At 33.4% G+C, this 27,602-nt stretch overlaps 8 protein-coding genes across 8 annotated transcripts; all 8 read right to left on the bottom strand.

The window, feature by feature from the left end:
- Positions 1 to 1,057: 1,057 nt before the first annotated feature.
- Positions 1,058 to 2,102, bottom strand: LOC144836219 (adenosine receptor A1-like). The gene has a single exon (XM_078691467.1). It carries the CDS (start codon positions 2,049 to 2,051, stop codon positions 1,116 to 1,118), a length of 936 nt encoding a protein of 311 aa, XP_078547593.1. The 5' UTR covers positions 2,052 to 2,102; the 3' UTR covers positions 1,058 to 1,115.
- A 1,096-nt stretch (positions 2,103 to 3,198) lies between these two features.
- Positions 3,199 to 4,225, bottom strand: LOC144835623 (trace amine-associated receptor 1-like). The gene has a single exon (XM_078690702.1). It carries the CDS (start codon positions 4,150 to 4,152, stop codon positions 3,199 to 3,201), a length of 954 nt encoding a protein of 317 aa, XP_078546828.1. The 5' UTR covers positions 4,153 to 4,225.
- A 5,256-nt stretch (positions 4,226 to 9,481) lies between these two features.
- LOC144836218 (trace amine-associated receptor 6-like) lies at positions 9,482 to 11,701 on the bottom strand. The gene has a single exon (XM_078691466.1). The coding sequence runs from the start codon at positions 11,335 to 11,337 to the stop codon at positions 10,417 to 10,419; it is 921 nt and encodes a 306-aa protein (XP_078547592.1). The 5' UTR covers positions 11,338 to 11,701; the 3' UTR covers positions 9,482 to 10,416.
- A 921-nt stretch (positions 11,702 to 12,622) lies between these two features.
- On the bottom strand, positions 12,623 to 13,531 carry LOC144835622 (trace amine-associated receptor 9-like). The gene has a single exon (XM_078690701.1). It carries the CDS (start codon positions 13,529 to 13,531, stop codon positions 12,623 to 12,625), a length of 909 nt encoding a protein of 302 aa, XP_078546827.1.
- A 1,500-nt stretch (positions 13,532 to 15,031) lies between these two features.
- Positions 15,032 to 15,979, bottom strand: LOC144835620 (adenosine receptor A2a-like). The gene has a single exon (XM_078690700.1). It carries the CDS (start codon positions 15,977 to 15,979, stop codon positions 15,032 to 15,034), a length of 948 nt encoding a protein of 315 aa, XP_078546826.1.
- Positions 15,980 to 21,614: 5,635 nt separating this feature from the next.
- On the bottom strand, positions 21,615 to 22,526 carry LOC144835619 (trace amine-associated receptor 6-like). The gene has a single exon (XM_078690699.1). It carries the CDS (start codon positions 22,524 to 22,526, stop codon positions 21,615 to 21,617), a length of 912 nt encoding a protein of 303 aa, XP_078546825.1.
- A 1,318-nt stretch (positions 22,527 to 23,844) lies between these two features.
- On the bottom strand, positions 23,845 to 24,753 carry LOC144835618 (trace amine-associated receptor 9-like). The gene has a single exon (XM_078690698.1). The coding sequence runs from the start codon at positions 24,751 to 24,753 to the stop codon at positions 23,845 to 23,847; it is 909 nt and encodes a 302-aa protein (XP_078546824.1).
- A 1,485-nt stretch (positions 24,754 to 26,238) lies between these two features.
- On the bottom strand, positions 26,239 to 27,186 carry LOC144835617 (adenosine receptor A1-like). The gene has a single exon (XM_078690697.1). It carries the CDS (start codon positions 27,184 to 27,186, stop codon positions 26,239 to 26,241), a length of 948 nt encoding a protein of 315 aa, XP_078546823.1.
- Between the last annotated feature and the right edge of the window lie 416 nt (positions 27,187 to 27,602).

The raw sequence follows: 27,602 nt of genomic DNA, 5'->3' as shown, positions 1-27,602 counted from the left end.
ATTGTACAAAGAAAAAAAAGAAAATATTCATTTAATTGTTATTTTCATGACGTATATAGTATATATAGTTACAAGTAAGGATTTTTAGAATTAATTGTTAATTAATGTAATTTAAGATAATTCTATTCAATAAAGCATGTATATCAAAGAACTTATAACACAAGAATCTCCTGTTCGTCCGAAGCGCGTAACAATTTCGAAAGGCATTGTGGGATAGAATAGAGCTATGGGTGGCGCCATTGTGAGCCATGGAGTAGGGCGCCCGCATCAAATTAGAAAGTCAAAATCATAGAGGGGTTCTGCTAATACTCTAGGGGAGGGGGGGGGGGGTAGAGTAATTGACTGAGGAGTAGGGCGCCCGCATCAAATTAGAAAGTCAAAATCATAGAGGGGATCTGCTAATACTCTAGGGGGGTCGAGTAATTGACTTCCTAGTTTGGAGGGGGCGCGCTGCTCCATGCTGTGAAATGGCGTCGCCCAGTTTGACCTTTTAACCCTGTACTTCCGATACTGTGTTTTGAATGAAAATTGAAGAACAGGAGATTCTTGTGTTATAAGTTCTTTGATGTATATTAACGAAATCGAAACCTCAACTGTTTTGCATAAAGTTGTCTTGTTGGTTGTTGTAATGGTTCCGGATCTATTAACTTGGCCTAACCTGGTATTACTAGTAATCCCAGACTAATGGGAAATGTTGTACACATAGACATGCCGATTCGGTATTATGTAACATAATAAGAGGCCCAGTTTCATTTACCATGTCAACACAGTTACCTACGGAATTGCATTACGTATACAGTATGACATTACCTTAAACTGTTAATCCTATAGTTTTATCTTAAGCATGGATATTAAATATTTGCAATTATTAGGCCTATATTGCATAACAAATGTTGGTACACTTCGCAGCGAGTGCATTAAGCTCTGTCTACACTATCAAAATGTATGTGACAAAGAAATGTGATGTGCCCATGTCATATCATTATTTGGGCATAGGCCTACCAGTAGGTCCCTACCATATTTGGGCACATCACACATTTTTGTCAAACTTGTTTGATAGTGCAGACAGGGTTTTAGACGCTAGTGCAAAAACTGTAGGCATTATATCTCACTTGTTACGGTAGTGCCTTAGCTGTAGTAGAAGTTTTGTTTAAAAGACGGCGTAGTGTTAATGAAAATGACCGGAGACGACACACATATATGAACGGATTCACCGCAGAGTTCATATTAATAAGAATTTCTGTGATCAGGTCATACCAATATACGTCTGAGCGTTGGTATCCGAATGAGTAAACGACTGGTCTCAAAGCAAACGGCAAAAACGCAATACCGAATGCACCGACGATCAAAGCGCTTGTTTTAGCTGCTTTGAATCTTTTACGAACAACCTTCCGTGTGCTGACTGGAATACTGACTATGTTTTTCTCATGTTTCCTTGCTTCTAAACCAATTCTGAAATACATTATCATCAATAGCATTGAACCAACCGATACCATGACTAAAGTTATGTAAGTTTGCATTGCAATAGCGCGTCGATCCATCGCATAGCAGAAGAGAATTCCCTCAATCTTCTTAATTTTCCCAAACAATTGTACCATGCCGTAAAAACAACCCATAATCCATGAGATAGCAATAGAGAAGTAGATTCTACGGAGAGTTACAAGTTTACGATAATGTAGTGGTTTCATGATAGAAACGTAGCGATCCACGGTGATTAACAAAAGGTGGCAAAGAGAAACTGAGATACATATTTTTGAAGGAATGTACTGCAAATAACATTTGCTGTCTAGATAGAGAGATCTTCGTAAGATACAAGCCCACATAAACATTGGTACGGCGATAATTCCTGTGAGTAGGTCCACAAACGCTAAGCTTCCCAGTAAAACAAACTGTGGTTCGTCAAAACGTTGAGTTTGTCGAATTACAAAAATAACAAGTGCGTTCCCCGAAATGATAACTAATGCCAATGGTATATACACTGATAAAGAAACAATTAAATTATCTCTCATTTCGTCAGTCGTAATATTCGTGCTTGTAAAAATTCCATCCATTGTGTAAAATTTATAAAAATGTTATAAATTATGATGATATTGACTCAACTTGTTATATGGTAAAACCAATCCTTTCCTCTACATCCAATCAGGTGGGGCCTTTGTGCTACACGTTTCATGCATCAACAACAATTCATTTCCTTATAAAACCATCAGAATACAATAGACAATACGAACATTATTTTTTTTTATCATTTTTTTCCTTTTATGATCTTATTATTTAAAAAATAGTAACACGTATTCATTTTTTTCCGTGTTCATTGATATCTTGCAAAACAATCTCAGACAAGTCAGACGATGGTTAAAAACATTCTTTTTCGTTTACAAAAAAAAAAGTCCACCAAAAACATTAAGAAAATTAAAGATGTATCAAATGAAATTTTGACCAGTTCATTTTCTATACTTTTAATAAATCTATTCACTTTTGCCAAAAATGTAATAACAAATATAAAAAAATAACGATTTCGCTTATAAAAAATACAAATATACAAATTAAATAATAACTTAACCAAAAACCCATTCTTTAAAACATTTTCTTCTTCTTTACAGATTTGTCAGAAATTTTTGATTGTGTAAAATTAAAATGGCCTACTCAACAAAACAATTGTTCACAATAATTTTTTCAGGTAACAATATATCTTTCTCTCTTATAAGCTAAAACATAATGAACAATCATATGTTTGATTTGAAAACTATAGAAAAGTGTGGCAAATCCATACAAACAAACTTTATCTGTCGTGAAATTTCTACTGATAAAAAGTCGATCCATTGTGTATAAAATGTAGGCTATGTATATTTGAAATGGTACCGTAATTGAATAAACTTGTATGTTATTGAGTAAAACCAACCTTTTCCCGTTGAAATATATCCAACAAGTAGGCCTATAATACCGATACTTCAGTTTTCTGGTACGTATAAACAAGATATTTAGAATATAGTACAATTCTAAATTAAAATTTCTGGTTTTCCAGAATTTATTTTTTTTAAATAGGCCTAATGATAATAATTAAAAATGATAGCACAAATATATATATATATATATGTATTTAGGAAAAAAAGTTTATCCAATCCAATCTATTGAAAGCAGTAGCATCGATGTGTATGTTACCGTAGTTATATTACGTTGTCAGTAATACAGTTTACAGTTTCAGTACTGTTTCGCTTGTTTATTTTGTAGCTTGATTTTTTTGTTAAAAAGACGGCGCAGAGCACTTGAAAATTGTTGTAGACGACAAACATATATAAACGGATTTACTGCAGAGTTCATATATATTAGAACATCTCCAATCAGAACATACCAATACACGTCTGAGCGTTGGTATCCAAAGGTCGAGTATACGACTGGTCTCAGCGTATAAGGCAAGTACGCAATAACGAATGCTCCGATGATCAAAGCACTCGTTTTAGCTGCTCTGTATCTTTTCCGAACAACCTTTCGTGTTTTTACTGGAATACTAACTATGTTTTTCTCATGTTTCCTTGCTTCTAAAATAATTCTGAAATACATTGTGATCATTAGGATTATACCAATCGATATCATGAATAAAGTAATGTAACTTTGAACATCACTAGCACGTTGGTCTATCTGGTAACAGAAAAAAATGCCCTCAATCTTGTCCATTGCCCAGAACAATTCCACGGTGCCATAGACACAACCTATAACCCATGACAGAGCAATAGAGAAGTATATTCTATTAAGATTTACAAGTTTATGATAATGTAGCGGTTTCATTATAGAAACGTAGCGATCTACGGTGATACACAGAAGATGGCACACAGATACTGAAATACAGATATTTGAAGGAATGTACTGTATCTGGCATACGTCAATGTTTTGTAGGTAGAGAGATCCCCGTAAGATACAAGCCCACATAAACATTGGTACGGCGATAATTCCTGTGAGTAGGTCCACGAACGCTAAGCTTCCTAGTAATACTAATTGTGGTTCGTCATGATTTCGAGTTCGTCGAAGTACAAACAAAACAAGACTATTCCCAACAATAATAACTAAATCCAATGGTATATACACTGATAGAACAAAAATTAAATTATCTCTCATTTCGTCAGTCGTGACGTTTCTGTTTGTAAAAGTTTGGTCCATTGTGTACAAAACGTGAAAGTAGGCCTAGTAACAATAATTAAAAATGATAGTATGAAATATAAACCGAACCATTTCCTGCAACAGGCCCTTTAATATAATATAATATCCAATCACTATAAGGGCAATGTACTACATTTCCGGGGCCGTATTAACAAATCATTTCCTTATAGATCTACAAAATATACAATAAAGTACACTAAACAAAAATACTGTATCTTTTTTTTTCTAGAAGTTACAATTGTTATATTGCATTGTTATCTTACAAAACAATCCCTGCATTTTTAAAGTTAACAGATTGAATTATTAGTATTTTACTAACAAAAAGGAGGTTTATGGAAGATAATAAAATGAATATAACAACAAAACAAGTTCCTAAATCACTAACTTAATTAATTAAACCTCCAATACAATAGGTATAATTTCATTGTGGAGAAGTTTTATAGGATTTCAAAAATAAACAATACTTAAACTTGGTAAGAACCTGTGTATAAGGGCGGGTTTCCGCAGCCTTAACACAATTATATGTTAATGTTTTAACCAATAAATAATAACAAAAAATAAAGTGCGCGTGATCAGACATTACTGAGCAACCAAGTGCCCAATCGCAACGCAACAATTTGTCATTCAGGTCAAAGGTAAACATTATCGCATTTATCCGATAATTATCTGATTTGAATGAGATAATTATCCGTCGAATCAGTTAATTAAACCCCGTTTCTACAGGCAGTTTATCGGTTAATTTGTATCGGTTAATTATCGGCTGCGGAAACAAAGCCTAAGAGAACGTGTTCAGACTGTTGTGAACTTCGGAAATGTGTGTTTGTTTTGAAAGTATTAATTATAAGGGAAATATAGTTGAAAACTGAACAATTAAACAGTTTTGCTTTTGTTGGTTTTGGTAAAGGTTCTTGATTTATTAACTAGACCTAACCTGGTATTATACTAGTAACCCCGGGTTGTTAACATTGACATAGGACATGACTAGGCCGTGTTTCTGCAGAAAAACCTAACCGATAATTAGCCGATAAAACTTTCTGTGGAAACGGGGTTTAACCGATTTTGCTCGAGAAAAATTAACCGATAATTATCTCATTTAAATCAGATAATTATCGGTTAATTTGTATCGGTTAATTATCTGTTAATTTTTGGCTGTGGAAACACGGCCTTACAATGTAGATATATAATAGGCATATACGGTACTATGTTGCCTACCAATTTCATTTCATATCTATTATAGCACAGTATAGTAGTATAGCGCATTACCTTAAATTGTAATCCTATTCTTTTAACGTAAGCATTAATATTACATCTTTGCAATTATATTCGCAGAGAGTGCATTAGGTACGATAGTGCAATAAAAAGAGATCTGCGCATGTCTCTTGAAAACACTTCTAGTTTGTTGTTTTAGATGTGGTAGTACGTTTTGTTAAAAAGACGGCGCAGAGCACATGAAAATGTCCGCAGACGACAAAAATATATGAACGGATTCACCGCAGAGTTCATATTAATAAGAATTTCTGCAATCAGATAATACCAATATACGTCAGACCTTTGGTATCCGAATGCGAAATTTACGATCGGTCTCAGAGCATGAGGCAAATATGTAATACCGAATGCACCGACGATCAAAGCACTTGTTTTAGCCGCTTTCAATCTTTTATGGACAGCCTTACGTGCGATTATCGAAGTAAGGGCTTTGTTCTTCTCATGTTTCCTTGCCTTTAAAACAATTCTGAAATACATTACAATCAGCAGGATTGTACCAATCGACACCATAACTAAACTTATAAAACTTTGAGCCATATAAGCGCGTTGATCCAACTTATAGCAGAAGAAACGGTCCTCGATTTTGTTCATTTCTCCGAAGAGTAGTATCATTCCGTACAAACAACCTAGAATCCATGCCAAAACAACAGACAGAGTAGATTCTACGGAGAGTTATAAGTCGATGATATTGTAGTGGGTTCACTATAGAAACGTAGCGATCCACGGTGATTAACAAAAGGTGCCAAAAGGAAACTGCGATAAAAACTGTTGAAGGAATGTACTGCAAGTAACATTTACTGTGTAAGTAGAGAGATCTCCGTTCTATTGAACCCCACATAAACATGGGTACAGCGATCATTCCTGTGAGTAGGTCCACAAACGCTAAGCTTCCTATTAAAATAAACTGTGGTTGGTAAAAACTTCGAGTTTGTCGAATTACAAAAAGAACAAATGCGTTCTCAGCAATAATAAATAACGCCAATGGTATATACACTGATAGAGAAACAATTAAATTGTCTTTTATTTCGTCAGTTGTGACATTTCTGCTCATATACATTTCATCCATTGTGTACAGAATACAGTAATATTATAAATAAAAATTATATTGAATCAACTTGTTATATAACGTTGAACCAACCTTTTCCTGTAACAAACATCCAATCAACAATATACCACGGATTTCTGATAGAACTCCTTATAAAAACAAACCGTAATATCAGAAATAAAATGTGTAATTTTCCTTAGAATCTATTATTTAGCCTATAAAAAAAACCACAACCTCTTCTAACTAACAACCAATCTGTAGGGACCTACAATGCGTGAACGTAATGCTATGATTCCATGAATTCACTATTGGTCGCGTAATGTCACGTATTTCCAACGAAACCGCTGAATGGTACGTGCTCACATTTGGCACATTAATGTTTCTTGATGGGCCGCACACAATATGCTATCTCACTTTCCTGAATTTTATGGATAAATACTTGTTTTACGAGTTGTTACGTCACGTATCAACTACACAACCTCCTATGTTGTGTACCGCAATGGCCGGATCTATACAAATACCATGTCGGGCCACCAAATTAAAATAATGTTTAGTCTCGGCAGCCGGCCAACCGTACCGAATATGTTAAGAATTGAATGTGTTAAGAAATGAATATAATATTAAGAAATGAATACATTAAGAATTGAATATGTTAAGAATTAAATATGTTAAGAAATGAATATGTTACTAAATGATTATGATATAAAATGTCATTAAGAAATGAATATTATATTTTAGTAAAAAAGAAAAAAATAATAATGTAATTCACGGTTATATCAGTGAGTAAAACGCGTGGCCATTGATATCAATGCTAAGCAAAGTCGAGTTAGAATCCGCAAAACTGTTACTTCATTAAAATGTGTGAGGTCGTTTTTTTTATTAGGTTTCGGCAGCCAAAAATTATCCAGCCCATTTGATAAAATTTCTGATAAAAAAAAGTGTAACCGCAGTCGCTTTTGATTCAACCTGTTAGTGGCGGTTTCATCGCTGTTGGTTGTGAACTGAATAAACAAAAAACAACAAAAAACGCCACCTATTTGCACTGCTTGTGATCACATGATATGATAGACTCCATATATGTACTGCTCGCGATTTTTAAACGCCACCTGTCCGGCCGCAAATATGTTGCAATGCTCGTGAACACCTGGTCTGATGAACTCCAAATAAATTTCTCAAAAAACGATTAAAAGGGCATTTTTGGGAAGAAGCGTGGATCTCCGGTTTGATTTAGGATATTTCTACGAAGTCGCCATCTAAGCCCTTATTTTGCATAATTAAAAATGGCAGCAACTTTTTAATAACTACTCTATATCTTGGAAACCACTAGTCACAGATAATTAATTATGGTGTCAAAATGTTTTAAGTATATGTTTTTATATTCACTCTAGTGACACATTTTGTCAAAAAAAGGATGCAAGACGTAAACACGTGTAAGTGCGTTACCAGAAACAATAACTAATGCCAATGGTATATATACACTGATAGAGAAACAATTAAATTATCTCTTATTTCGTCAGTCTTAATATTTCTGCATTTTATCCATTATGTCCAGAATATGTAATTACTGTAAACAAGATGACATTGAACCAATCTTTTCCTCCAACTAAAAACACCCAATCAGTGGATATACTGTACCACACAGTTAATGCATCAACAACAATAAACAATTCATTTTATTTCCTTAAAAACAAACAATTAAATTGTCTCTTATTTCGTCAGTCGTAATATTTCTGCATTTTATCCTTTATGTCCAGAATATTTAATTACTGTAAACAAGACGATATTGAACCAATCTTTTCCTCCAACTAAAAACACCCAATCAGTGGATTTACTGTACCACACAGTTCATGCATCAACAACAATAAACAATTAATGTTATTTCCTTAAAAAACAAACAATTAAATTATGTCTTATTTCGTCAGTCGTAATATTTCTGCATTTTATCCTTTATGTCCAGAATATTTAATTACTGTAAACAAGATGATGTTGAACCAATCTTTTCCTCCAACTAAAAACACCCAATCAGTGGATTTACTGTACCACACAGTTCATGCATCAACAACAATAAACAATTCATTTTATTTCCTTAAAAAACAAACATTTAAATTATCTCTTATTTCGTCAGTCGTAATATTTCTGCATTTTATCCTTTATGTCCAGAATATTTAATTACTGTAAACAAGATGATATTGAACAAATCTTTTCCTCCAACTAAAAACACCCAATCAGTGGATATACTGTACCACACAGTTCATGCATCAACCACAATCAACAATTCATTTTATTTCCTTAAAAAACAAACAAATAAATTATCTCATAATTCGTCAGTCGTAATATTTCTGCATTTTATCCTTTATGTCCAGAATATTTAATTACTGTAAACAAGATGATATTGAACCAATCTTTTCCTCCAACTAAAAACACCCAATCAGTGGATATACTGTACCACACAGTTCATGCATCAACAACAATCAACAATTCATTTTATTTCCTTAAAAAACAAACATTTAAATTATCTCTTATTTCGTCAGTCGTAATATTTCTGCATTTTATCCTTTATGTCCAGAATATTTAATTACTGTAAACAAGATGATATTGAACCAATCTTTTCCTCCAACTAAAAACACCCAATCAGTGGATATACTGTACCACACAGTTCATGCATCAACAACAATCAACAATTCATTTTATTTCCTTATAAAACTATTAAAGAATAATACTGTAAACAATATAAAAAACAACAATTTGCAAATTTCCTTATACTCTTTAATTATTCATACAAAGCACAGCATTAAATATTCAGTTTGTTTCAGTATATAATGTTATTATATAAAAACACGAAATTAATAGAGATTTTTCTAAAACATATATATATAATATATTGACAAAAACAAAACAAATTCCCAAACCAAGGAATTCATATACTTTTTATTTTATCAATTTTAAAGCATTAAAGATGTGGAAAATGATATGGATAAACTGGAAATTCTCGTTACTTTTCTAATTAATCGTGTACACTCTAAAAGTATGTGTTTAGACTCTAAACACTTTTTAAACACTTCCTTGCTAACATGTCTAATGTGTGATGTTTACATTTTTAAACATGGTGTTTAGATATTTCCAATTTAGTGTTTAGAACTATCTATTGTAAACTTTACCCTTTTTTCTATTGATAAGTCCGAAATAATGACAAATGAATAAATTAAAATAAATGTTAGGATCTTTTTTAATTGCTGCGTATTGTTTTCAGTCGATGGCAAGTATAAACAAAAATTGCTACGGAATATGGTAATTTGGTCCCATCTTCGCAACAACCCAGACATTATCAAACAAAAATAATGAAACACAGTTGAATACTGTACATAGGCTTACTGAAAATAACAAAATATAAACATTTTGGCAACAATTGTGTTTTAAGGTTTAAGAACATTTAACTGTAGGCCTATCAACATCTAGCACATATTGAACTGAATGAGGAATTAATTCCAATTTGAACAACACTGTTACGGTATGCCTCATAAGGAGATAAATAAACATGATCATTAAAAAGTTGCATTTAAATCCAATATTCCTATTTGTCAGTGTCAACTTACTTAATATTTCTTGCATATATTGGAAAAACGATTTAGTTTATGGATGTTCAATTTTCAAAATGACTACAAGCAAATGACGCAATGGTCTCAACTCTTGTTTTTCAAACAATCGCGTACAAAAAATCAATAAAAACACTGAAACTCCTGACCTTGGTAATATGAACTATGAAAAATTACCTGAGCTAACTACAAACGTTAATACAGAACAGCAAGCAAGTTTATCTTAAAGATGAAAATATACAGTAGTAGATAAAGCAAAACAAAATCTTGACAACAAATCCATGATACTTTACAGTGACACGATTGATTGTGTTACGATTGTGTCTGAATTGACGTCGGTAGGCATATTAGAGATAAACCTCAAGCTCTAGTAGTAGAACAGTTGTTTAAAAGACGACGCAGAGCACATGAAAATTGCGGTAGACGCCAAACGTATATGAACGGATTCACCGCAGAGTTCATGTAAACAAGAGCGTCTTCAATCAGATCATACCAATGCAAGCGTGACTCTCCGTATTCCGGTACTAAATATACGACCGGTTTCAGAGCATAAGGCAAAAACGCAAGAGCGAATGCAACGATGATCAGGGCACTTGTTTTAGCTGCTTTGTATTCTTTACGAATAAGATTACGTGTGCCCATCGTACCGACTCTCATTTTCTCATATTTCCTTGCTACAAAAACAATTCTGGAATACATTACGATCAATAAGATTGTGCCAATCGACACCATGCATGAAACAGTGTACCTTTGACCTGCAAGAGCACGTTGATCCACCTGGTAGCAAAAGGAAATTCCTTCAATCTTTTTTAGATTTCCGAACACTAATACCATGGTGCCGTAAAAACAACATATGATCCATGAAATCGCAATGGCAAAGTAGATTTTACGGAGTTGCATAAATTGACGATGCTGTAGCGGGTTCACAATAGAAACGTAGCGATCCACAGTGATTAATAGATGGTGGAAAAAGGAGACTGAGACAAAAATCACTGAAGGAATGTACTGCAAGTGGCAGTTATTCCGTACGAAGAGAGACTTCTGTAAGATAGCAGTCCACATATGCATTGGTACGGCGATAATTCCTGTGAGTAGGTCCACAAACGCTAAGCTTCCCAGTAAAACAAACTGTGGTTTGTCATAACTTTTAGTTTGTCGAATCAAAAAAAGAACAAGTGCGTTCCCAGCAATAATTAATAACGCCAATGGTGTATACACGGATAGAACAAAGATTAAATTATCTCTCATTTCGTCTGTGGTTGCATTGTTGCTTCCAGTCATTGTGTTCAGAATAAACAGTGAGATTATTATAAATAAAAAGGTATTGAATCAACTTGTTACATAACAAAACCAACCTTTTCATGTAACATCTAACGAGTAAATAATGCCACGCAATTCCTGACACAATTTATCAAACAAATTTCCTGAAACAAATACAGTAATATCAAAAAATAACTAATAACTTAATAAACTCCAACCAATCAGTATAAACAAAAACTGATACGGAATATGGTAATTTGATCCCATCTTCGCAACAACCCAGACAAGATATTAAACAAATAATGAAACACAGTTGAATACTGTACACATAGACTAACTTAAAATTACAAAATATAAACATTTTTGGCAACAATTGTGTTTTAAGGTTTAAGTCGGGTTTCAGGACATTTAACTGTAGGCCTATCAACATCTGCACTGAATGAGGAATTAATTACAGTTTGAACCACACTTCTTGCTTCATAAGGTAAATAAACATGATAATTAAAATGTTGCGTTTAAATCCAATATTCCTATTTGTCAGTGTCAACTTACTTTAATATTTAATTTTTTTTTAACGATTTAGTTTATGGATGTTAAATGTTAAGAATAACAACAAATGACGTAATGGTCTCAACTCAGCTCTGTCTACACTAGTAAACTTTATGTGACAAATAATTGTGATGTACCCATACTATATGGACACTATGATGTCATACCACTACCATATTTGGGCACATCAAAATTGTTTGATAGTATAGACAGAGCTTTATGCTTGTTTACCAAACAATCGTTAAAATCGTACAAACGTTAATACAGAACAGCAAGCAAGTTTATCTTAAAGAGGAAAATATAGTAGGCCTATATAAAGCAAAACAAAATCTTGACAACAAATCCGTGTACACTTTTACAGCGCGCGACATACTGTTACGATTGTGTCTGAAATGACGTCGATAGGCATATTAGAGACAAACCTCGGTCGTTAATTTTCAAGCTCTAGTAGAACAGTTGTTTAAAAGATGACGCAGAGTACATGAATGGTCTCAACTCTTGTTTTTCAAACAATCGCGTACAAAAAATCAATAAAAACACTGAAACTCATGACCTTGGTAATATGAACTATGACAAATTACCTGAGCTAACTACAAACGTTAATACAGAACAGTAAGCAAGTTTATCTTAAAGATGAAAATATACAGTAGTAGATAAAGCAAAACAAAATCTTGACAACAAATCCGTAATACTTTGCAGTGACATACTGTTACGATTGTGTCTGAATTGACGTCGGTAGGCATATTAGAGACAAACCTCAAGCTCTAGTAGAACAGTTGTTTAAAATACGACGCAGAGCACATGAAAATTGCTGTAGACGGCAAACATATATAAACGGGTTCATCGCAGAGTTCATGTAAACAAGAATGTCTGCAATCAAATCATACCAATACAAGTCTGACGGTTGATATATCAAATATAGGACTGGTTTCATAGCGTAAGGCAAAAACGTAATACCGAATGCTCCGATGATCAGGGCACTTGTTTTAGCTGCTTTGTATCTTTTACGAATAAGATTACGTGTGCTTACCGTACCGACTTTCTTTTTCTCATATTTCCTTGCTACTAAAACAATTCTGGAATACATTAAGATAAATAAGATTGTACCAATCGACACAAAACATAAAGTAATGTACATTTGAGCTGCAAGAGCACGTTGATCCACCAGGTAGCAAAAGAAAATTCCTTCAATCTTTTTTACTTTTCCGAAAAATGCTACCATGCCATAAAAACAACTTAAAATCCATGAAATAGCAATGGCAGAGTAGATTTTACGGAGTTCTAAAAATCGACGATGCTGTAGCGGACTCACAATAGAAACGTACCGATCCATCGTGATTAACAGAAGGTGCCAAAAGGAAACTGAGATAAAAATTGTTGGAGGAATGTACTGCAAGTGGCAGTTAATCCGTACGAAGAGAGACTTCTGTAAGATAGAACTCCACATATGCATAGGTACGGCGATAATTCCTGTGAGTAGGTCCACAAACGCTAAGCTTCCTAATAAAACAAATTGAGGTTTGTCATAACTTTTAGTTTGTCGAATCAAAAAAAGAACAAGTGCGTTCCCAGCAGTAATTAATAACGCCAATGGTATATACACTGATAGAACAAAAATTAAATTATCTCTCATTTCGTCTGTGGTTACATTTCTGCTTCCAGCCATTGTGTTCAGAATGCACAGTGAGATTATTATAAATAAAAAGGTATTGAATATAACGAAAACCAACCCTTTCCGTTAACCAGTAAATCATGCCACGATTCCTGATACTATTTATCAAACAAATTTCCTGAAACAAATACAGTAATATAAAAAATAAAATGTAATAACTTAATAAACCACAACCAATTTCCAAAACGTTGCCAGAAACAATAACTAATGCCAATGGTATATACACTGATAGAGAAATAATTAAATTATCTCTTATTTCGTCAGTCGTAATATTTCTGCATTTTATGCATTATGTCCAGAATATATAATTACTGTAAACAAGATGATATTGTCGTGAGGTGGTTTCCCGAATGATCGTAAAATCAAAACGGTACTGGGTATGACCAACTAGCGTTCTTGTCACCAACTAGCCATCCATTCATAGAAGTACTGATGTAGTAGCCTATCTGTACGGTGACCATAGAATGTGACCCGAGACATGACTAACTACGACTTTTAGATGATAGAAAGTTGAGAAAATTTGTTACGAGTAGTTGTACGATATGAGGATGTTTATGAAAATATGTTAAAGATGTAAAACATACTAGCCTAGGCATATAAACAGTAATGTTTGTTAGTATAAACAATTTTATGTTAATTAAGATATAAGGAAGAAAAGCAAAGAGATTATGGAGCGGCTGTACCTGAATATACAATACAAGTATTGTAAGGTTAAAATACTAGAAATTTAGTCGATCTTGTCAACCAATCTTTTCCTCCAACTAAAAACACCCAATTCGTGGATATACTGTACCACACAGTTCATGCATCAACAATTCATTTCCTTATAAAAATATTTCCTAAAATGTGGATATATCCTTAATACTCTTTTGTTATTCATACAAAGTAGGCCTACTGCATATTCAGTTTGTTTCATTATTACATGATATCTTGTAAAAACAATCAAACAACTGTCTAAACACGAAATTAATTGAGATTTTTCTAAAACATAAAACATCTATGTATATAAGATATAATATATTGACAAAACAAAACAAATTCCCCAAAAAACTGAAATCAGGTATTTTTATTTTATAAATTTTAAAACATGTGGAAAAATTACTGTATGTTGTCAACTGCATGTGGAAATTCCTATTTATTTTTATAAATATTTAACACTCTAAACACATTTTATATCATTTTATAAACACTGCGATGTTTAGATATCCAATGCAAAAACGTAAGCATGTCTCTACTGAAAATAAGTATCGCTTGTTGTTTGTTTAGCTGCCGTAGTTTTGTATTTTTTGCAAGGCTAGCCTATCCCGTTCGAAAACGTTAATACAGAACAGGTTTTCTTTTACCTGTGTAATCCTGTATAAAGATTTTGTTAAATAACAAGTTTATTTGTAAGTATAAAAGCAGATAAAGCAAAACAAAATGGAGACATACACAACCCATGTTCACCTGCCATCTATGTGTATGTCAGTTGTAATTGGAAAAGTGCATTTATATTTAAGTCTCGGTTGTTGATAGTGTAGCTGTAATAGGCGATTTGTTAAAAAGACGGCGCAGAGCACGTGAAAATGGCTGTAGACGCCAAACATAAATAAACGGATTCACCGCAGAGCTCAAATTGACTAGAAGTTCTGCAATGAGAACATACCAATACACGTCTGACTGTTGGTGTACAAGTAAATACACGACCGGTTGCAGAGCATGGGGCAAAAACGTAATACCGAATGCACCGATGACCAACGCACTTGTTTTAGCTGCTTTGTATCTCTTACGAACAATTTTACGTGTGCTGAATGGAATACAGATCATGTTTTTTTCATGTTTTCTTGCTTCTACAACAATTCTGAAATACAATATCATCAACAGGATTGTACCAATCGGCACCGAGACTAAAGTTACGTAACGTTGAACTTCAATAGCGCGTCGATTAATCTGGTAGCAGAAGAAAATGCCCTCAATCTTGTCCACTTTCCAGAACACTTCCATGGTTCCGTAAAAAATACCCATTATCCATGACAAAGCAATAGAGAAATAGATTCTATGGAGAGTTATATGTTTATGATAGCGTAGTGGTTTTATTATAGAAACGTAGCGATCCATTGTGATTAACAAAAGGTGTAACCAAGACACTGCAAAAAAGATCTTTGTCGGAATGTACTGCAAGTGGCAATTATTCTGTAGGTAGAGAGATCTGCGTGAGATACAAGCCCACATAAACATTGGTACGGCGATCGTTCCTGTCAGTAGGTCCACAAATGCTAAGCTTCCTAGTAAAACAAACTGTGGTTCGTCATAACTTCTACAAGTCTGTCGAATTACAAAGAGAACAAGCACATTTCCAACAACAATAACTATATCCAATGGTATATACACGGATAAAACAAAAATTAAATTATCTCTCATTTCGTCCGTTGTAATATTTCTGCTTATTGGCATTTCATCCATTGTGTCCATGGGATCCAGGATATGAAGTTACTGAATGATATTGAATCAACTTGGTATAAAGTCAAACCAACCTTTTCCTCTACTCCAATTAAAACACCGAACCAGCGGTTACTGCATCAACTGTTTGACTGTATGCATCAACAATTCATTTCCGTATTAGAAAATAATACAAGTACTGATATCTGTAAGTTTTAATTTAATTATTCATACAAAGTATTGCATTTCAGCTTGTTTCGGTTATCTTGTAAAAAACAATCGCAACTGTCTAAATCTTGATATAATTGAGAACATGAAACCAATTTTCCTACACATAAAACATCTATGTTTGTGATATATAACATATTGACAAAAACAAAACAAATTCTCAAAACACTGAATTCAGATATTTTTATTTTACCAACCATAACGCATTATATATAAGCCTAAAGAAAATTACTGTATGTTGTCCGACTACATGTATACTTTAAAGAGGAAGATAAATCGAGGCCCGTCTCAGAGACATTGAGAAGAACTCTAGTGAAAGAGTTGGAAGGAAGAGGACTTCTGACACAGCTCCTCGAGCTGCAGCAGACATAGCTAAACATACTTTTCTTCCCAAAGCGCCTCACGGCTCAGAAGAAGTATAAAGTGTTAACTACATGTGGAAATGCCCTAGTGCACACTAGATTGAACTGAATGAGGAATTCATTCAAATTTTAACAAAATACTTGTATGATAATTAAAAGCTTGTGTTTCAATCCAATATTTCATTATATTTACCATGTCAAATTAACTTCTTTTTTGAAGAAACTATTTAGTTTACATAATTATGTGCAATTCTAATTCTAAACTCCTCATTTCAAAATAATCGCGTGCAATAAAAAATCAATAAAAGTGAACGACTGACCTAAGTAATATGAACTGATCATACGACAAATTATTGAGCTGTAAAGTAAATACAGATCAGTAAACAAGTTTATACTGAAGATGAAAATAGTAGAAAAAGCAAACCAAAATCTTGACAATAAATACGCGTACATTAATAACAATTATTAAAAGATAACAATAATGTCAGTTGTACCGCATTATACAATATTACATTATAATATTAAGTTCAAAGCATTGTAAATGAACATTTTTACTGATGAAGAAATAAAAGTGGGTCAAACCTACATAAGTAAAAACACAAATAAATACGCATACACTTTGCAGCAACATGTTACTAAAAAAAAGTATTAGAGACAGACTTCGGTTTTTGATTTGAAGCTCTAGTAGGAAAATTGTTTAAAAGGCGACGCAGAGCACATGAAAATTGCGGTAGACGACAAACGTATATGAACGGATTCACCGCAGAGTTCACATAAACAAGAACGTCTGCAATCAGATCATACCAATACAAGTCTGACGTTTGATATATCAAATATAGGACTGGTTTCATAGCATACGGTAAAAACGCAATACCGAATGCAACGATGACCAAGGCACTTGTTTTAGCTGCTTTGTATCTTTTACAAATAAGATTACGTGTGCTCACAGTACCGACTTTCTTTTTCTCATATTTCCTTGCTACTAAAACCATTCCGGAATACATTACGATCAATAAGATTGTACCAGTCGACACCATACATAAAGTAATGTACTTTTGAGCTTCAATAGCACGTTGATTGTTGATCATGACTGTGATAGCAGAAGAACATTCCTTCCATCTTTTTTATTTTTCCAAACAATAGTATCATGCCGTAAAAACAACTTATGATCCATGAAATAGCAATGGGAGAGTAGATTTTACGGAGATCTATAAGTTGACGGTACTGTATCGGTTTCACTATAGAAACGTAGCGATCTACTGTGATTAGCAGAAGGTGGAAAAAGGAAGCTGCGATAAAAATTGTTGGAGGAATGTACTGCAAGTCGCATTGACTGTGTATGTAGAGAGATTTCCGTGAAATACAAGTCCACATAAACATTGGTACGGCGATAATTCCTGTGAGTAGGTCCACAAACGCTAAGCTTCCTAGTAAAACAAATTGAGGTTTGTCAAAACTTTTAGTTTGTCGAATCGAAAAAGAACAAGTGCGTTCCCAGCAATAATAATTAACGCCAATGGTATATACACTGATAGAACAAACATTAAGTTATCTCTCATTTCGTCAGTGGTTACATTGCTGCTTCCAACCATTCTGTTCCGAATACACAGTGAGATTATTATAAATAAAAAGGTATTGAATCAACTTGTTACATAACAAAACCAACCTTTAACATCTAACGAGTATATCATGCCACGCAATTCCCTGATACTATTTATAAAACACATTTCCTGAAACAAAATACAGTAATATCAAAAATATAGAAATGTGTAATTTTCCTTATTTAATAAACGACAGCCAATTTCCTCTAACATCCAATCAGAGGGACCTACAGTGCGTGATTCCATGAATGAACTAGAAGTAACTCAAAATCTCCACCGCATGACCAAAACTCGCATCGTTTGAGATAACACACACTTTAATTCTCCTTTAGCCATTCGGCAATTTTAGGCCGACAATCGTTTGCAAACAATGTCACTGAGGGTTCATCATGAATTGCGTAATTCTCCTTCCTTAGCCTATATATATTATATTCATACAAAATATCGCATCTTTTCTTCTTTTGTTGCGGTATTACTTGATACATTGTAATCACAAATGACATGTATTCTTACGCATAAACAAGGTTTAAAGAGGACCTATAAATACATGAGAAGCATTGACAGCAAGACAAGTTCCCAAAACTCTGAACTTGTCTATCAAACAGCTATTTTTAATTTCAGATCATGTTATTCAACATCATGTATTATAGGCTACTGGTGTCAACTGTGACAACAGTGATATTTTCAAAAACTATTTCAAGCAAAGTAGATGTGACATCTGAAACAGTTGAATGCTGCATAGTACTTTATTATAAGGCCTATAAGTAAATGAATAATAGATTTGGTAAAGGTTTTCAACAAATCTAGTTTAGAAGGTATGTATGCCTACTCTGGGATTACAGTCATCCTAGGCTAAAACAATACACGATCGAATTAAATGAATATGTGGTGCAAAAAATAATAATGTATTTCGTAATTCACGGTTAGCACAGAGTAAAACCATGGTAAAACGCGTGGCCATTGATATCAATGTGAAGCACAGTCGTGGTTGAATTGGGTTTCCGCAGCCAAAAATTATCCAGCCTATTTGATAAAATTTCTAGTAAAAAAAATGTATAACCGCAGTCGCTTTTAAAAACGCCACTTATTTGCACTGCTTGTGATCACATGATATGATGGACTCCATATATATACTGCTCGCGATTTTTAAACGCCACCTGTAAATCCAAATATGTTGCAATGCTCGTGAACACATGGTCTGATGAACTCCACATAAATAGAGAAGTTCAATTTCTAAAAAAAAACGATTCAAGGGGCATTTTTGGGAAGAAGCTTGGATCCCCTTGATTTAGGATATTTCGACCTCGTTGATTACGAAATTCGGCCATCTAAGTCCTCAATTTTCATAAATAAAAATGGCGGCCACTTTTTAATAACTTCTCTATATCTTAGAAACTACTAGTCACAGATAATTAATTATGGTGTCAAAAAAGTATATGTTTTTATATTCACTCTAATGACACTTTTTGTCAAAAAATGGATACAAGACGTAAACACGCGAAAGTGCGTTGCAAGAAACAATAACTAATGCCAATGGTATATATACACTGATAGAGAAACAATTAAATTATCTCTTATTTTGTCAGTCGTAATATTTCTAAATGTTATCCTTTATGTCCAGAATATATAATTACTGTAAACAAGATGATATTGAACCAATCTTTTCCTCCAACTAAAAACAACCAATCAGTGGATATACTGTACCACACAGTTCATGTATCAACAATAATCAACAATTCATTTTATTTCCTTATAAAAATATTAAAGAATAATACTGTAAACAATATAAAAACAACAATTTGCAAATTTCCTTATAGTCTTTAATTATTCATACAAAGCACAGCATAATATTCAGTTAATTTCAGTATAATGTTATCTTATAAAAACACTAAATTTATTGAGATTTTTCTAAAACATATATATAATATAATTTATTGACAAAAACAAAACAAATTCCCAAAACAATGATATCAGATATTTTAGCAATTTTAAAGCATTAAAGATGTGGAAAATGACTGTTTGTTGTCAACTACATTTGATAAACTGGAAATTCTCGTTACTTTTTCTAACTAATCGTGTAGACCTACACTCTAAAAGCATGTGTTTAGACTCTAAACACTTTTAAACACTTCCTTGCTAACATGTTTAATGTGTGATGTTTACATATTTTAAACATGGTGTTCAGACATCTGGTGTTTAGATATTTCCAATTTAGTGTTTAAAACTAGATATTGTAAACTTTACCTTTTTTTCTATTGATAAGTCCGAAATAATGACAAATGAATAAATGAAAATAAATGTTAGGATCTTTTTTAATTGCTGCGTATTGTTTTCAATCGATCGCAAGTATAAACAAAAACTGCTACGGAATATGGTAATTTGGTCCCATAGATATTAAACAAATAATGAAACACAGTTGAATACTGTACATAGGCTTACTTAAAATTACAAAATATAAACATTTTTGGCAACAATTGTGTTTTAAGGTTTAAGTCGGGTTTCAGGACATTTAACTGTAGGCCTATCAACATCTGCACATATTGAACTGAATGAGGAAATAATTACAGTTTGAACCACACTTCTTGCTTCATATGGTAAATAAACATGATAAATAAAAAGTTGCGTTTAAATCCAATATTCCTATTTGTCAGTGTCAACTTACTTTAAATATTTAATTTTTTTTAAACGATTTAGTTTATGGATGTTAAATGTTAAGAATAAAAAAAATGACGTAATGGTCTCAACTCAGCTCTGTCTACACTATTAAATTTTATGTGACAAATAATTGTGATGCACCCATACTATATGGACACGATGATGTCATACCACTACCATATTTGGGCACATCAAAATTGTTTGATAGTATAGACAGAGCTATGCTTGTTTACCAAACAATCAATAACAACACTGACCTAGTAATGTACTATAACAAACTACCTAAGCTAAATACAAACGTTAATACAGAACAGCAAGCAAGTTTATCTTAAAGAGGAAAATATAGTAGGCCTATATAAAGCAAAACAAAATCTTGACAACAAATCCGTGTACACTTTTACAGCGCGCGACATACTGTTACGATTGTGTCTGAAATGACGTCGATAGGCATATTAGAGACAAACCTCGGTCGTTAATTTTCAAGCTCTAGTAGAACAGTTGTTTAAAAGATGACGCAGAGCACATGAATGGTCTCAACTCTTGTTTTTCAAACAATCGCGTACAAAAAATCAATAAAAACACTGAAACTCATGACCTTGGTAATATGAACTATGACAAATTACCTGAGCTAACTACAAACGTTAATACAGAACAGTAAGCAAGTTTATCTTAAAGATGAAAATATACAGTAGTAGATAAAGCAAAACAAAATCTTGACAACAAATCCGTAATACTTTGCAGTGACATACTGTTACGATTGTGTCTGAATTGACGTCGGTAGGCATATTAGAGACAAATCTCGGTTGTTAATTTTCAAGCTCTAGTAGAACAGTTGTTTAAAAGACGACGCAGAGCACATGAAAATTGCTGTAGACGACAAACGTATATGAACGGATTCACCGCAGAGTTCATATGTATTAGAACATCTGCAATCAAATCATACCAATACAATAAGTCTGACGGTTGATATATCAAATATAGGACTGGTTTCATAGCGTAAGGCAAAAACGTAATACCGAATGCTCCGATGATCAGGGCACTTGTTTTAGCTGCTTTGTATCTTTTACGAATAAGATTACGTGTGCTCACCGTACCGACTTTCTTTTTCTCATATTTCCTTGCTACTAAAACAATTCTGGAATACATTACGATCAATAAGATTGTACTAATCGACACCATGCATGAAGTAATGTACCTTTGAGCTGTAACAACACGTTGATCCACCTGGTAGCAAAAGAAAATTCCTTCAATCTTTTTTAGTTTTCCGAAATATGCTACCATGCTGTAAAAACAACTTATAATCCATGAAATAGCAATGGCAGAGTAGATTTTACGGAGTTCCATAAATTGACGATGCTGTAGCGGGCTCACAATAGAAACGTAGCGATCTACGGTGATTAACAGAAGGTGGAAAAAGGAGACTGAGATAAAAATGTTTGAAGGACTGTACTGTAAGTGGCAGTTAATCCGTACGAAGAGAGACTTCTGTAAGATAGCAGTCCACATATGCATTGGTACGGCGATAATTCCTGTGAGTAGGTCCACAAACGCTAAGCTTCCCAGTAAAACAAACTGTGGTTTGTCATAACTTTTAGTTTGTCGAATCAAAAAAAGAACAAGTGCGTTCCCAGCAATAATTAATAACGCCAATGGTGTATACACGGATAGAACAAAGATTAAATTATCTCTCATTTCGTCTGTGGTTACATTGCTGCTTCCAGACATTGTGTTCAGAATACACAGTGAGATTATTATAAATAAAAAGGTATTGAATCAACTTGTTACATAACAAAACCAACCTTTTCATTTAACATCTAACGAGTAAATAATGCCACGCAATTCCTGATACAATTTATCAAACAAATTTCCTAAAACAAATACAGTAATATCAAAAAATAACTAATAACTTAATCAATTCCAACCAATCAGTATAAACAAAAACTGCTACGTAATATAGTAATTTGATCCTATCTTCGCAACAATCCAGACAAGATATTAAACAAATAATGAAACACAGTTGAATACTGTACATAGGCTTACTTAAAATTACAAAATATAAACATTTGTGTTTTAAGGTTTAAGTCGGGTTTCAGGACATTTAACTGTAGGCCTATCAACATCTGCACATATTGAACTGAATGAGGAAATAATTACAGTTTGAACCACACTTCTTGCTTCATATGGTAAATAAACATGATAAATAAAAAGTTGCGTTTAAATCCAATATTCCTATTTGTCAGTGTCAACTTACTTTAAATATTTAATTTTTTTTAAACGATTTAGTTTATGGATGTTAAATGTTAAGAATAAAAAAAATGACGTAATGGTCTCAACTCAGCTCTGTCTACACTATTAAATTTTATGTGACAAATAATTGTGATGCACCCATACTATATGGACACGATGATGTCATACCACTACCATATTTGGGCACATCAAAATTGTTTGATAGTATAGACAGAGCTATGCTTGTTTACCGAACAATCAATAACAACACTGACCTAGTAATGTACTATAACAAACTACCTAAGCTAAATACAAACGTTAATACAGAACAGCAAGCAAGTTTATCTTAAAGAGGAAAATATAGTAGGCCTATATAAAGCAAAACAAAATCTTGACAACAAATCCGTGTACACTTTTACAGCGCGCGACATACTGTTACGATTGTGTCTGAAATGACGTCGATAGGCATATTAGAGACAAACCTCGGTCGTTAATTTTCAAGCTCTAGTAGAACAGTTGTTTAAAAGATGACGCAGAGCACATGAATGGTCTCAACTCTTGTTTTTCAAACAATCGCGTACAAAAAATCAATAAAAACACTGAAACGCATGACCTTAGTAATATGAACTATGACAAATTACCTGAGCTAACTACAAACGTTAATACAGAACAGTAAGCAAGTTTATCTTAAAGATGAAAATATACAGTAGTAGATAAAGCAAAACAAAATCTTGACAACAAATCCGTAATACTTTGCAGTGACATACTGTTACGATTGTGTCTGAATTGACGTCGGTAGGCATATTAGAGACAAACCTCAAGCTCTAGTAGAACAGTTGTTTAAAATACGACGCAGAGCACATGAAAATTGCGGTAGACGCCAAACATATATAAACGGGTTCATCGCAGAGTTCATGTAAACAAGAATGTCTGCAATCAAATCATACCAATACAAGTCTGACGGTTGATATATCAAATATAGGACTGGTTTCATAGCGTAAGGCAAAAACGTAATACCGAATGCTCCGATGATCAGGGCACTTGTTTTAGCTGCTTTGTATCTTTTACGAATAAGATTACGTGTGCTTACCGTACCGACTTTCTTTTTCTCATATTTCCTTGCTACTAAAACAATTCTGGAATACATTAAGATAAATAAGATTGTACCAATCGACACCAAACATAAAGTAATGTACATTTGAGCTGCTAGAGCACGTTGATCCACCAGGTAGCAAAAGAAAATTCCTTCAATCTTTTTTACTTTTCCGAAAAATGCTACCATGCCATAAAAACAACTTAAAATCCATGAAATAGCAATGGCAGAGTAGATTTTACGGAGTTCTAAAATTCGACGATGCTGTAGCGGACTCACAATAGAAACGTACCGATCCATCGTGATTAACAGAAGGTGCCAAAAGGAAACTGAGATAAAAATTGTTGGAGGAATGTACTGCAAGTGGCAGTTAATCCGTACGAAGAGAGACTTCTGTAAGATAGAACTCCACATATGCATAGGTACGGCGATAATTCCTGTGAGTAGGTCCACAAACGCTAAGCTTCCTAGTAAAACATATTGAGGTTTGTCATAACTTTTAGTTTGTCGAATCAAAAAAAGAACAAGTGCGTTCCCAGAAGTAATAAATAACGCCAATGGTATATACACTGATAGAACAAAAATTAAATTATCTCTCATTTCGTCTGTGGTTACATTTCTGCTTCCAGCCATTGTGTTCAGAATGCACAGTCAGATTATTATAAATAAAAAGGTATTGAATATAACGAAAACCAACCCTTTCCGTTAACCAGTATATCATGCCACGCAATTCCTGATACAATTTATCAAACAAATTTCCTGAAACAAATACAGTAATATAAAAAATAAAATGTAATAACTTAATAAACCACAACCACTTTCCAAAACGTTGCCAGAAAAAATAACTAATGCCAATGGTATATACACTGATAGAGAAACAATTAAATTATCTCTCATTTCGTCAGTCGTAATATTTCTGCATTTTATGCATTATGTCCAGAATATATAATTACTGTAAACAAGATGATATTGTCGTGAGGTGGTTTCCCGAATGATCGTAACATCAAAACGGTACTGGGTATGACCAACTAGCGTTCTTGTCACCAACTAGCCATCCATTCATAGAAGTACTGATGTAGTAGCCTATCTGTACGGTGACCATAGAATGTGACCCGAGACATGACTAACTACGACTTTTAGATGATAGAAAGTTGAGAAAATTTGTTACGAGTAGTTGTACGATATGAGGATGTTTATGAAAATATGTTAAAGATGTAAAACATACTAGCCTAGGCATATAAACAGTAATGTTTGTTAGTATAAACAATTTTATGTTAATTAAGATATAAGGAAGAAAAGCAAAGAGATTATGGAGCGGCTGTACCTGAATATACAATACAAGTATTGTAAGGTTAAAATACTAGAAATTTAGTCGATCTTGTCAACCAATCTTTTCCTCCAACTAAAAACACCCAATTCGTGGATATACTGTACCACACAGTTCATGCATCAACAATTCATTTCCTTATAAAAATATTTCCTGAAATGTGGATATATCCTTAATACTCTTTTGTTATTCATACAAAGTAGGCCTACTGCATATTCAGTTTGTTTCATTATTACATGATATCTTGTAAAAACAATCAAACACGAAATTAATTGAGATTTTTCTAAAACATAAAACATCTATGTATATAAGATATAATATATTGACAAAACAAATTCCCCAAAAAACTGAAATCAGGTATTTTTATTTTATAAATTTTAAAACATGTGGAAAAATTACTGTATGTTGTCAACTGCATGTGGAAATTCCTATTTATTTTTATAAATATTTAACACTCTAAACACATTTTATATCATTTTATAAACACTGCGATGTTTAGATATCCAATGCAAAAACGTAAGCATGTCTCTACTGAAAATAAGTATCGCTTGTTGTTTGTTTAGCTGCCGTAGTTTTGTATTTTTTGCAAGGCTAGCCTATCCCGTTCAAAAACGTTAATATAGAACAGGTTTTCTTTTACCTGTGTAATCCTGTATAAAGATTTTGTTAAATAACAAGTTTATTTGTAAGTATAAAAGCAGATAAAGCAAAACAAAATGGAGACATACACAACCCATGTTCACCTGCCATCTATGTGTATGTCAGTTGTAATTGGAAAAGTGCATTTATATTTAAGTCTCGGTTGTTGATAGTGTAGCTGTAATAGGCGATTTGTTAAAAAGACGGCGCAGAGCACGTGAAAATGGCTGTAGACGCCAAACATAAATAAACGGATTCACCGCAGAGCTCAAATTGACTAGAAATTCTGCAATGAGAACATACCAATACACGTCTGACTCTTGGTGTACAAGTAAATATACGACCGGTTGCAGAGCATGGGGCAAAAACGTAATACCGAATGCACCGATGACCAACGCACTTGTTTTAGCTGCTTTGTATCTCTTACGAACAATTTTACGTGTGCTGAATGGAATACAGATCATGTTTTTTTCATGTTTTCTTGCTTCTACAACAATTCTGAAATACAATATCATCAACAGGATTGTACCAATCGGCACCGAGACTAAAGTTACGTAACGTTGAACTTCAATAGCGCGTCGATTAATCTGGTAGCAGAAGAAAATGCCCTCAATCTTGTCCACTTTCCAGAACACTTCCATGGTTCCGTAAAAAATACCCATTATCCATGACAAAGCAATAGAGAAATAGATTCTATGGAGAGTTATATGTTTATGATAGCGTAGTGGTTTTATTATAGAAACGTAGCGATCCATTGTGATTAACAAAAGGTGTAACCAAGACACTGCAATAAAGATCTTTGTAGGAATGTACTGCAAGTGGCAATTATTCTGTAGGTAGAGAGATCTGCGTGAGATACAAGCCCACATAAACATTGGTACGGCGATCGTTCCTGTCAGTAGGTCCACAAATGCTAAGCTTCCTAGTAAAACAAACTGTGGTTCGTCATAACTTCTACAAGTCTGTCGAATTACAAAAAGAACAAGCACATTTCCAACAACAATAACTATATCCAATGGTATATACACGGATAAAACAAAAATTAAATTATCTCTCATTTCGTCCGTCGTAATATTTCTGCTTATTGGCATTTCATCCATTGTGTCCATGGGTTCCAGGATATGAAGTTACTGAATGGTATTGAATCAACTTGGTATAAAGTCAAACCAACCTTTTCCTCTACTCCAATTAAAACACCGAACCAGCGGTTACTGCATCAACTCTTTGACTGTATGCATCAACAATTCATTTCCGTATTAGAAAATAATACAAGTACTGATATCTGTAAGTTTTAATTTAATTATTCATACAAAGTATTGCATTTCAGCTTGTTTCGGTTATCTTGTAAAAAACAATCGCAACTGTCTAAATCTTGATATAATTGAGAACATGAAACCAATTTGCCTACACATAAAACATCTATGTTTGTGATATATAACATATTGACAAAAACAAAACAAATTCTCAAAACACTGAATTCAGATATTTTTATTTTACCAACCATAACGCATTATAT

The sequence above is a fragment of the Antedon bifida genome, chromosome 2, assembly GCF_963402885.1.
Source record: "Antedon bifida chromosome 2, ecAntBifi1.1, whole genome shotgun sequence".
Classification (NCBI taxonomy): Eukaryota; Metazoa; Echinodermata; class Crinoidea; order Comatulida; family Antedonidae; genus Antedon; species Antedon bifida.
This window is presented reverse-complemented; position numbering and strand designations above follow the sequence as displayed.

What these genes read in the sequence shown, in the direction of transcription:
- LOC144836219 (XM_078691467.1), bottom strand. Translation starts at nt 2,051, where the DNA reads ATGGATGGAATTTTTACAAGCACGAATATTACGACTGACGAAATGAGA.
- LOC144835623 (XM_078690702.1), bottom strand. Translation starts at nt 4,152, where the DNA reads ATGGACCAAACTTTTACAAACAGAAACGTCACGACTGACGAAATGAGA.
- LOC144836218 (XM_078691466.1), bottom strand. Translation starts at nt 11,337, where the DNA reads ATGACTGGAAGCAACAATGCAACCACAGACGAAATGAGAGATAATTTA.
- LOC144835622 (XM_078690701.1), bottom strand. Translation starts at nt 13,531, where the DNA reads ATGGCTGGAAGCAGAAATGTAACCACAGACGAAATGAGAGATAATTTA.
- LOC144835620 (XM_078690700.1), bottom strand. Translation starts at nt 15,979, where the DNA reads ATGGATGAAATGCCAATAAGCAGAAATATTACAACGGACGAAATGAGA.
- LOC144835619 (XM_078690699.1), bottom strand. Translation starts at nt 22,526, where the DNA reads ATGTCTGGAAGCAGCAATGTAACCACAGACGAAATGAGAGATAATTTA.
- LOC144835618 (XM_078690698.1), bottom strand. Translation starts at nt 24,753, where the DNA reads ATGGCTGGAAGCAGAAATGTAACCACAGACGAAATGAGAGATAATTTA.
- LOC144835617 (XM_078690697.1), bottom strand. Translation starts at nt 27,186, where the DNA reads ATGGATGAAATGCCAATAAGCAGAAATATTACGACGGACGAAATGAGA.